Source organism: Quercus robur, chromosome 3 (assembly GCF_932294415.1).
Source record: "Quercus robur chromosome 3, dhQueRobu3.1, whole genome shotgun sequence".
NCBI lineage: Eukaryota > Viridiplantae > Streptophyta > Magnoliopsida > Fagales > Fagaceae > Quercus > Quercus robur.
Window position 1 is genome coordinate 9,520,096 of NC_065536.1, and position 12,297 is coordinate 9,532,392.

The 12,297-nt window shown below is 42.0% G+C and overlaps 1 protein-coding gene across 1 annotated transcript; it reads right to left on the reverse strand.

Moving 5' to 3' along the window:
* Positions 1-10,777: 10,777 nt before the first annotated feature.
* Positions 10,778-11,866, reverse strand: LOC126719207 (uncharacterized). Its single transcript, XM_050421787.1, has one exon. It carries the CDS (start codon positions 11,864-11,866, stop codon positions 10,778-10,780), a length of 1,089 nt encoding a protein of 362 aa, XP_050277744.1.
* Positions 11,867-12,297: the final 431 nt, after the last annotated feature.

The window sequence follows — 12,297 nt, forward strand, 5'->3', positions numbered from 1 at the left end:
TTAATCGATGAAATTCCTCTCCACTTGCTCGTGTGTTAAGATATTTTTGGTGAGATTTTTTCTTACTGGTTTTTTTATTTAGTACGATTAAAGTTTTGAGCTAATTAGTTTTTTTTTGGTGGTAAAGAGCTAATTAGTGTTAAACGATGAAATTCTTCTCCACTTGCTTGTGTGTTAAGATATTTTTGGTGAGATTTTTTCTTATTGGTTTTTTTTATTTAATAATTAAGAAAATGTGCTTATATGTGTATTTACTTTCTTGACCCACTTGGAGAGCTTTTTACCACTAAAGCACCCTCACGGATAGGGACGGAGCTATGCTTTGGCATTGGGTAGCAATGGCCCCCCTCCCCCCCCCCCCCCCCAACTTTTTTGAAAATTTGATTTATGCATATATATATATATATATATAGACACAAGTTTAATATTTGACTCCAAAATATATACACTTAGCCCCCCTCCAAAATATTTACAAATTACCCCATGAAACATCCAAAAATAAAAATAAAAATCAACCGACCTTCCTTTTTGCCCAATTGCCCCAAGAATAATTGAAAAACCTTTAGACAAAACCTTAAAACCAGAAAAAACAAACCACAATCCTCTCTCTGCTATGTGTTGTGTGAGGAAGAGACTTTAGCTGCTCTGCCCCTTTTTTTAATTTTATGAAACCCAGTCTCTGCCTCCCAGCTCTTGCTTCTCTCTTTGCTTGTATGCAATGATAAAGTATAGAACTAGTAATGATGCGGGTAGTAACTGATATTTCTCAATTTTCAAGAGTAAAGGTGTGGCCTCTAATATTTAGACCAAAAAAGAAAAGAAAAGGTTTTTAATAAAAACAAACTTGTGGCTATCATTAGAGGACTAGAGTACTGGGTAGTGCTATAGAGACTAATACGAAGAGTGGGGGAAAAATGGTTGTTTGCTTGACTTTTGTGGTCTTAGGACAATAGAAAAGTTGTTTATTTAATGTTTTGTAATGAATTTTTTTTTTTTGGGAGAAACCTTGTAATGAATTGTTAATATTAATATTGTTGTGACTTTATTATCAATAAATTATTAACATTAAATGTGTTATGTTCTTTGGGCATGTTTATTTGGGTTTATGTTTGGGAGTAATTTCGTGGGGAATGTTGTGGATTTGGGTGTCCCTAGCATTATTCAAAGAAAAGTTATAAATAATTCATAAACTTATAATGATGATTTAGTGTTGCTAACCTTTAGTGTTGATGTCCTAATTTTTGAAAATCTTAAAATAAAATCTTGAAAAATCACCAACAATGAAATTGGTATTAGTTTATATTTTGTAGTGTAATTTTGGATTGCATTTGCAAATTTGAGATTATGATGTTAATGAACATGATAAAATTTGATAAGCTACATTAAGCTTGCCCCCCCTAGGTTCGAAGTCTAGCTCCGTCCCTACACGTATGATATTTTATTTTATTATTATTGTTGAAATTTGTCTTAGTGTGATGAAAATTTGTTGTGATATAAGAATAATATATATATATATATATATATTTATTTATATATATATATATATATATATATATTAGCCTCAAATATTTGTTAAAGATAATTATTGTAAACCTAGTACTTTATGGTTGAACTTTTGTACTGTTTTACTTCTCATTGGCGGTTTCTTTTCCTTTTTTTTTTCCTAAAAATTAGGTGTCCTGCTTGAGGAATTTTTCATCTATATTAGTTATTGATGATGCTGGAAATCGTTTGTAAGTCACACAATCCTCACGTGCTCGAGACAACACTTATAAAACAAAAAACAAAGAAGACCTTAGGAGAATACCGGTGTGGTACTGGCCAAAAACCCTCCGAAGATTAAGTTAGGAAACTTTTGACAACTCTAGAGTGCCAGAACTGGGGGAATTATGCATACCTTGGTTTGTAAGGGCTTTTGGGTTTTTATAGTAGCATAGGGTTGATATTCGTTCCTTGGCCTAGAAAATCTTTCCTTATGGGAGAGATCTTCTTTAATTCGCGTATCTTATGAGATCCTTTCCTTATAGGACTCTCTTGATTAGAGTTAAACATGGGGTACAAAATATTTCCTTATATGCTCATGCGTGGAAGCCAAGTAAGGCCACGTCAGCCTCGTCAAAGGTTCGCTTATCCTCTTCAGCTTCACTCCGTCAACTTCTTATCTCGTCTATATAATCTAGTCGTCTCGTTCAAGTGTTTGTTGACCTCAAGGTGTAGCCGTCAACTTTGAGGTGGAACAGTCGACTTTATCCTATCGTTGTTGGGCTATGAACGTGCAAGCGAGGCTGACGAGTTTATTAGGGCTGTTGCTTTTGCCTAATATGGACGAGTTTATTAATACCATCAAATTACCCTTATTAGCTACCCCTTACTCCATAGCCCCGTCGGCTTCAGCCAACGAGTTATGGAGTTCAATTCGTAGCTCTTTATTATTATTATTATTATTCATTTATCCGAAAAAGAGAGGGCATTTATAGGTGATTCCTCGAGCAGCCTTTATTAAATGCTTGAACATGTGGCTCAAGCAAGTTGACCCTATTTTTAGACGAGGGTGTCACTTCGTCTTCCGTGCATTTTTCACCCTATATATATCTCACTTCCTTCCTCACTTTCTCCTGTTTCATCATTGTCGATCTTTATAGAGAGAGCTTGTCACTTCGAGATCTTTGCTCACGTCATCTTGCCTCGTTGCCTTTGTTGTCGTTTTTTTGCTGAGACTGTCACCTCTCAAGGAACCATCTACTAACTTGGTAAGTCACCTTTTCTTTTTTTTCATCCTGTCTTTGATTTTCATTTTTCTAGTTGATCGTTTAACTCTTTTAGAGAGGCCATCAACTTAGGTTTTAGAATACCTCTGTCACTTGTAGGTAAATAGATGTCTAGAGAAGTGATGAGTGAGCAGTCATTAGTTCATGAGGGAGCGAGCTACGATGAGGGCTTTCAGATAGGTCATGAGCCTGAGAAAGGCCTTTCTTGGTCGTAAGAGAGGGAAACGTCAGCCAATTCTCCTGACGAGGAAGTGGAAAGTTGTGTTGGAGAGGAAGGTGAGGAAAGGAGATAGATGTGGGTGAGGACGAAGGTGATGAGGGAGGAGAAGAGGGAAAGGATGATGAGGATGAGGGTGATGTTGACAAAAGAAGCCTCGAAGGTGGAAGTTCAGGAAGCCCTAGGGATCGGCATAGCCATCCATTTATCCTCCCCAAAATGTGAACTATCAATGACTTTTGCCAACGATGATGGCCAACATCTTTACGAATCTGAGGGATCGTTACCAAATTCCTGACCATATCCCAATCCGTCTCTTTGGGAAATTCGAGAAGTGCTACTTAGGGAAGACTACGGATGTCAGCATGTACGATGCTATGTTCGTAGCGAGACTAAGGTTGCCACTAACAGCATTGCACTGTCAATTGGCTAATTTTCTCGGATTATCCATAAGCAAGATTGCTCCAAATGCTTGGAGGCTCTTTATAGGGGCTGAGATTTTGTGGGGTCATCTGAGAGGTGGGAACCGTCAGCTTTCGTTGGACGAGTTTTTTATTGCTACAGACCTCAGCACATCATCTCATCCTAAGGAATATACCATTTTGCTGCACCGAAGAAAGGGTTAAGGCTTATGTTAGACATGCCCGACTCTAACAGGAATTGGAATGGTAGATACTTCTTTGTTCAAGGGATGGATTGGGTATGCCGTCCAGAAGAGTGGGTTACAATACCCCATGGTTTTGACAATACTTGGGGTATTGTCAAAGATTCAAGTTTAGCACCATCAGTTTTTTCTTTAACTTTTTCCATCTATTTGTTTAGTATTTTAATGTTGCCGTTTTCCTTTTTTCGTCTGAACATAACTGACGAGCAGGAGGCCTTCATTCGTTAGGTTCTTGAAATACCATTTGAATAACAAAAGTGTAGCGATTTGATCACCCTTGATATGCTGCATGCATATTGTGGTGGTCCGGAGCCGATGCCTGTAGCACGTAAATTAAATACTTACTCCCGTTGGCGTAAGTTATTACTTATTTCTTTCCGTCATTTTTTGTTTTTGTTGTCTCTTGGTCTAACACTCGTCACTTGTCATTTGCAGAAATGGAGGCAACCAGACAGAGGGCCTTGGTAAGGGCAGCTACAGCGTGCAGGAAGGAGGAAGAAAAGAAGGCGAAGGGGAAGGAAGGGGCGTCCTTGTTAGCCCCTAAGGCTATTTGAAAGGGAGCGCCTAAGAGGAAGGATGACTGGAAGGATGACCGTCCTTCCAATGAAGTATCTGTCACCCTCGGTGAAAAACTACCTAAGAAACCGTCGCCTCCCAAGCTGAGCCATGGAGTAGGCAAAGGATTAATAACGACGTCAGGCCCTATCACTCAAGGATCTGTCCGTTGTCTTCTTACTCATAAGGAACACGCTGTTGAGGTGATTAAGTCAATCATCAAGGACACAGATGTGGATCCTTACGCTGAGCAGATGACGGAGGAGTTAGGGGCGTCAGGACTTTTTTACCTTGCAACATCTATTCTCTTCCTTCTTTCTTACTTATTTACTACTCAATAGCTGATGGTTGTTCTATTTGTAGGGGCTGGTCCATATGAAGGCGCTTCAGGATAGAAGCATTGCCTAGGAAGGGGTGATTGCCCATCTACACAAGTACAATGGGATCTTGATCGACGAGTAAGATCAGTACAAGGAAGCCCTACATACTCTTAATAAGGAGGTGGAGGAGCTGATGGAGAAGCTAAAGGAAAAAGGAGCAATAGGCTAAGAAGGCGGTTGAGAAGGAACTGATGGCTCTTCTTGGTTAGGTCAAGATAGCAAGGGTTGATGCCGCCACTAAATTCAAGGCTTCACATCCTTTCATTGACACCTGCGTCATTTACTATGGTGACGGGTTTGAGGACTACCTGAATTAGGTCAAGTCCATCTACCCAAACTTGGATTTATCCAAGGTCTCCATGGATGACCTACTGCCATCAACCACTGCTGGTGACATCATCTACAAGGGTACCGACAACTCTACTGAGTCTGAACATGACCCAAAGAATGATGGTGTCATTCTTGCTAAGCCTACGGTAGAGAAGGCTGTCACTCCTTTGATCCTGTCAACCGAGGTTCCAAATGCTGAAATCCTTCCACTCAGGATGCTCAGGATCCTCCTTTAAAAGACGACGAGAACCCTTCAGCTCAAGATGTGAGGGTCCCTTTAGCTTAGCTTTTTGTTTGTAATGACAGTTTTTGTTATGTATTTTGTCTAATTTTCAGACAATGCTTAGTGCGCTTCTATTTTTTGGGCCTTGTTTGTAAAGATTTTGCTTTATTTATGGTACATTTTTATTATTTTGCACTCGTTGATTTTGAGCAATTGTGTTTGATTTTTATGCGCATGTCCCTCCATTCTTGTGCCAGTGTTAGGATGTGTTTATCCTTTAAAGAACTTGATAAATAACTAGGAAGAAGCCGTTGGCTTGTAGACTCTGTGATAACCCCGTCCACTTATGGACTTAAAGAACATGAAGGCATTCTTAAGGGATGAACTTGTCTGCTTGTGGACTTGAATAAATTTAAGGCATCCCAATGGGTTGAACTTGTCCCCTTGTTTATTTTAATAATAATAAACTCGTCCTCTTAAGACCTTACTAATGTACATGTCCACTTAGTAATGAACTCATCCACTTAAGGACTTGGTAATAAACTCGTCCACTCAAGGACTTAGTAATGAGCTCGTCCACTTTAATAATGAACTTATCCACTTTTAGGGACTTAATAATGGGCTCATCCACATAAGAACTTAGTAATGAGCTCGTCTACTTAAGGACTTAGTAATGAACTCGTCTACTTTAGGGACTTAGTAAAAGTAGTTTTGTAGAGACAAATGTATACGTAGGAAATCTCTGAATAACTCCTCTTCTTATGATAAATGTGTGCATAAATAAAAAAAATTTCTTAAAAAGGATAAAGAAATACTGCCCTTTGGGCTTAGAAAGTACTTTAAGCAAAACTTAACTAAAAGAAATAAATTGGAAATGAGAAGTGTCGCTCTTCCTACTGTTATCTACTGGTAGTATTTCCTGAGATGCTTGGTGTTCTATGGATGGTGCAGCTTTCGTCCATCTAGCGTCTCCAGGTGGTAAGTGCATTTCTTCTGCTATGAAGTGATTTTGTAAGGTCCTTCCCAGTTAGGAACGAGCTTTCCTTTGGTGGAATCTCTAGTGGAGCCCATTACTTTTGTAAGGTTGAATTTAATCAACCATGTGTTGGCTTTATTCCGTGACATATTTGCTTGTAATACAGCACTTAGAAACCCTGTATTTAGGTGGAAATCATGTAAGGGTAGTGTGTGAGAGAGTGTGAAGAAATGCTCAAGACTGTGCAGTAAAGCAGGGACTCGCAGCTGGACTCACGGGAGGCTCGCGGCTTGCAAGCCGCCAAAAGTTGCACACGCGCAGAGCATGCAGGGGAGTTGAACAGTCATGCCACCTGGAGCACTACAGGACAAAAATCCAGACTGGCCATTTAGCTAGCTCGCGGCTTGAACTCGCGACTCAGTTAAGTCGCGAGGTCAAGTTGCCAACCAACCCTGTTTTTTTTGGAAAAACTGACTCTTCGTATTCCATTCTCACACCAGTATAAATACCCCTCATTCCCACAAAATATGTGTGGCTATTCAGAAAGAAAAACCCTAAGAGAGGTTTCTTCAAAACACCCACCCAATTAGAGAGAGCTACTCATTCTTAGAGAGAAACCTTTGTAGTCTCTTTTCATTCCCTCTCTCATTGTCATACCTATTGAGAGGAGATTTCTATCCAAACACTACCCACACCAATTTAGAGTGTTGAGTGTTTTTGGAGCTTTGGGAAGCATTGGAAGATGCCAAGGATGGCGGATGCTACGGTCTAGTAGCGGAATCCGGTAAGCTAGAAAAGAAAAAGGTTCGGCGCAACCTCGTTGAAGCAAGAAGCTTAGAGGGCTTTGGTACATCGGGTAGATTAGGCTTGGAGGGTCTATTGCTGTTCATGTATCCCAACTACATTTTCTAGTGGATTATTGACCGCTTGGAGGGCGGCGGAGAGGTTTTACGCCGAGGGCTTCGGTTTTCTCTTCGATAACACATCGTGTGTTATCCTTGTGTTTGCATCTCTTTTCCCTTTATCTTTGCCTTTTATTTTCTGTTGTGGATGTGATTTTAATTGGCATAGATTGTTTACTAATTCTATATTATAGCTTATGTTCATTTTCCGCACACTAGTTGTTTGACATAAAACTTGAATTGGTTAATTTGTAAATTGGGAGTCTAAACATTCAAGGGTGTTTTTATACTATTTGAACTTTCAACTTTCCTCAAGACGAGGTCTCCAACCTTGAACTCTTTGTGTCTAACTCTGGAATTGTAGTGTTTAGCCATGAGGTCTGGTATCGTGTGAGCCTTTGTTTAGCTGCTGCCCTAATTTCGTCCACTAATTCAAGCTGTAGACGTATCGCCTCATCTTTCTTTCTTTCATCATGATTGTCTACCCTATAGCTTGTGAATCTGCCTCAGCTGGGATAACTGCCTCGCATCTGTATGCTAGTCGGAACGGTGTCTCCCTGGTTAGAGTCCTTGCTGTCATTCTATATGCCCATAGTATGCTTGGCAGCTTCTTTGGTCATATACCCTTTGCCCCCTCGAGCCGAGTCTTTATGATCTTAAGCAAGGATCGGTTCATGACCTCAACCTGTTCGTTGGCTTTTTTGGCGGGTAGGGGAGGAGTAGTGGTTCTTGATTTCTAATTGTGAGCAAAAATCCCTAAAGGAGTCATTGTCAAACTGCTTCCTGTTATCTGAGACTAAGACCCTAGGGATCTCATACCTGTAGACGATGTTTCTCCATATGAAGCTTGTCATGTTCTTTTCTGTGATGGCAACTAAGGCTTCGACTTCCACCCATTTGGTGAAATAATCTATGCCGACTATAAGGAACTTTAGCTGCCGTACTGCTATTGGGAATGGACCCATGATGTCGAGTCCCCATTGAGCGAATGGCCACAGGGCCATCATTGGGGTTAGTTCTTTCGTCAACTATCTGATGACGTTGCCAAATCTTTGACATTTATCGCAGGCTTTGACATAAGTCTGGGCATCCTTCTACATAGTAGGCCAGTAGTATCCATCTCGAATTAGTTTATGTACCAATGACCACGACCCTGAGTGGTTCTCGCAGATCCCTTCATGGACTTCTCTCATGATATAGTCCACTTCCTCAGGGCTTAAATACCTTAGGTATGGGCAGGAGAAGCCTTTCTTGTACAAGATGCCCTTTACCAAAACGAACCATGTTGCTTGGACCTTTAGCTTCCTTGCAGCTTCCTTACTGTCTAGTAATGCGCTGTTTTTAAGTAGGAGACTAATGGTATAGTCCAGTTGTTTTCAGAGCCAATCTCCTGCACATTGATGGGATCTATTAATGGTGAAATCTAAACAAAAGAAAGTACCTTGTCGGGGATGATCATGTGTTTTGTTGATGCGGCCTTGGTAAGACAGTCGGTTTGCTTATTCTCCCTTCTAGGGAATTGAATGATCTTGGCCTGTAGGTTGTCTACCCTTCTATTTACTTGCTCTAGGTACTTCTTCATCCTTTCGCCCTTACATTCATAGTCACCGTTTACTTGGTTTATGACGACCTGGGAGTTGCAATGAATAACCACTCTTGTGGCCCCTGCTACTTTAGCGAGATCTAGTCCTATTACTAGAGTTTTGTACTCTGCTTCATTGTTGGTCGTAGGGAAATCGAGACAAACCATGCATTCGATCTTGTCCCATTCTGGAGAACGAAGTACAATTCCCGTTCCACCAGCTTGTCTGTTGGATGACTCGTTTGTGTGTACACTCCATTGAGGATACTTTTTTGCCCCTTGGCCTTCCATGTTAGTGAAGGCTTGAGCTTGCGGGCTGTCGTAACTAAAGTAAAGGCGAGCTTCTCCATTGGTGGGTACCTCTCTTTTGCACCATGAAGTGCTTAGTTAGCATGGTACAGAGGTTTTTGCACCTGGTCTTCTTCTTTGATCAAGGCTACACTAACGGCAGCCAGTGATACAACTAAGTAGAGGAATAATTCTTCCCCTGGTTTTGAGGGACTCAGCAACAGTGGGGAAGAAAGGTAGGCCTTCAGATCCTCGAATACCTACTGACACTTGGCCGTCCACTTAAAAGATTTCTTCAGCGTACGAAAGAAAGGTAGACACTTATCCATCGCTCTTGACACGAACCTGTTCAGTGCGGCTACCTTGCCATTGAGGCTTTGTACTTCTTTCATGTTCTTTGGGGGTGTCATCTCTATTATGGCTTGGATCTTATCTAGGTTGGCCTCGATACCCCTCTGAGACACCATGAATCCTAGAAACTTTCCTGCAGTCACCCTAAATGCACACTTGCCTGGATTGAGCTTTATGTTGTAAGAGTGAAAGGTGTCAAAAGTTTCCCTAAGATAGTCCAAATGATCGTCCTCCCTTCGGCTTTTTACTAGCATGTCGTCAACGTATACTTGGACATTTCTTTCAATCTGCTGTGCGAACATCTTGTTCATGAGCCTCTGATATGTTGCGCCCACATTTTTTAGGCCAAACGACACTACTTTGTAGCAAAAAAGGCCTTGGCTAGTAACGAACGAAGTCTTCTCCTGATCTGCTTCGTCTATTTTGATCTGGTTATAATCTGAAAAAGCGTCCACGAAGCTCAGTAACTGGTGTTGAGTCGTAAAGTCAACTAGGATGTCGACTTGCGGTAGGGGGTAGCTATCTTTGGGGCACGCTTTGTTCAGGTCTGTGAAGTCTACACACATTTTCCATTTCCCGTTGGCTTTCTTGACCATCACAACATTTTCCAGCCAGTCAGGGTAGTAAACTTCCTTGATAAAGCATGCACCTTGTAACTTGTAAACTTCTTCCGCTATAGCTTGGTCTCGTTCTGGGGCGAACACCCGCTTCTTTTGACAGATGGGTGGAAAGGAGGGTGACACATTCAACCTTGCACCATGATTGAAGGGTTGATTCCTGGCATGTCTTCATGACTCTAGGCAAATACATCCTAGTTTTCTTTGAGGAAAGTCGTGAGTGCTTGGCGGACCATCGGGTTGGCGAGGGTGCCAATCCTTTTTGTTTAATCTAGCCTAGAGTTGTCGAGAGGTATCTCTTCAAGTCTTTCAACTGGCTCTGCCACCATTCATGACTTTTCTATGTTCATTGTCTGCACATAATCGTCTATCTCTAACATTGATATGTAACATTCTCGTGCAGCAACCTGATCTCTACGTACTTCTCCTACTTCGTACTCAGTGGGAAACTTGATCTTCAGGTGGTAGGTCGAAGTTACGGCCTTCCACTAGTTGAGGGTTAGTCGTTCGAGGATGGCATTATAGGCAGACGAGTAGTCGACAACAAGGAATGTAACATCTTTAGTGATTTGCTGAGGATAATATCCAACTATAACGGGCAACATGACTGCGCTGATGGGGGTATACTTTAGTCCCTCTGAAGCCAACGAGTTAGGCATTGGTCGGGACCAGCCGTTCTCTATCAATCCTTATTTGCTGGAATGCCGGGTAGTAGAGGATGTCAGCAGAGCTTCTGTTGTTGACTAGGACCCGGTGTGTGTTGTAGTCTCCCACCCGTATGCTAACGACAAGCGCATCGTCATGCAGGTGGTGGAGACGTCGAGCATCTTCTTCTGAGAATTCGATGATAGGGTTGTCGATCCGCGCCATCTTTAGGATGAAACCTGTTAGCTGAACGTTCTGAACCATCTTGAAGTAAGTCTTTCAAGCCTTTCTGGACGAACTAGAGGCCGCTGTGCCTCCTACAATCATTCTTATATCTCCTATGGGCAGCCTTGGACGCTCGTTCTCCTGTCGAGCAACCTGTTCTTGTTGTAGGTCCACTTTTTCTTTACTAACGAACCTTTGCAAATTTTCTTGTCTAATAACAGCTTCTATTTGCTGCTTCAGGTCGTAGTAGTCGGCTGTGTCATGACCATGGTTATGGTGGAAGCAGCAGTACTTGTCTTTGGACCTCTTATTAGGATTTCTCTTTAACTTGCTGGGAAATGTCAAGGCTCCTTCCTCTTTGATTTGTATCAAGACTTGGTCGATCGAGGCAGTCAACAGGGTGAAGTTTGTTAACCTCCTTATAAGGGGCTTGGAGCGCCTATCATCTCGTCGTTCTCCGATTCTAGCCATCTTTCGCCCACTATCATGTTGTACGTCCTCTTGCTTTTCCCTTTTCTTAGGCTTCTCTTCTCGGGCTAGTAGTGCGTCTTTCACGTTCATGTACTTCGTAGCCCTGTAGAGTACATCTAACATGGTCTTTGGATCGTTCTTATATAAAGAAAATAGGAACTTACCCTTTCGTAACCTATTCGTGAATGCGGCCATGGGTATCTTGTCGTCAGCTTCATCGATTGAGAGTGCCTCTTTGTTAAAGCGGGCTATGTAAAACCTCAACGTCTTATTCTCCCATTTCTTAATTCTCATTAGGCATGTAGTAGACTTCTTATATCTGTGCCCCTCGATAAAGTGCGAGGCAAGCTGGATGCTTAACTCCTTAAAGGTACCAATGGAGTTGCGCGTCAACCTGCTGAACCAAATCCTTGCGGGACCCTTCAGCGTAGTGGGGAAGGCCCTACATATGATCTCGTCTGCTACTCCTTGAAGGTGCATCAGGGTCTTGAAAGACTCCAAATGATCTAGGGTGTCCTTGGATCTGTTGTAACTCTCCACCTGCGACATATGAAACTTCGATGGAAGGGGGAACAAAGTGACGAATGCAGTGAATGGCGAATTAGTTCGATGGACCAAGTCATCGAGGTCGTTAGACACCCGTTCTCTGAGGGCGTTCATCATGAAGTCCATCCGTTCCTTCATCATCTACATCTCTGCGACTATGTGAAGTGGAGCCGTATTTATGACAGATAGACGGCTCATGTCTTGTCACTCTGGTTTGCATGGGGTGTTGCTACCTTTTGGCCTTTCTTGGTCCCTTTTCTCAGTGCTTGTGCCTTCTTGGTCCTCCTCCTGAGTGTTAAGCCCTACATTCTTTTGGCGCAGCTGCTCTTCCAGATCATGGTTTTGCTTGGTGAGGCGCTCCACAGTAACGGCGAGAGTTTGAACCTGCCTCTCGAGGGTGGTTGTGTGTGGTTCGTCTCCTTGAACATTGTTGGTGGTCACCATCGAGCGAGTAAGTATCATGCATCTCTTTGTTCGAGAAGCGATAGTGTGGCTTACATGTCGCAGATGGCGCCAACTGATGATACCAAAAATCATCAGTAAGTTACACAGTCCTC

Excerpts from the sequence above, each read along its gene's own strand:
- LOC126719207 (XM_050421787.1), bottom strand. The coding sequence starts at position 11,866 with ATGGACTTCATGATGAACGCCCTCAGAGAACGGGTGTCTAACGACCTC.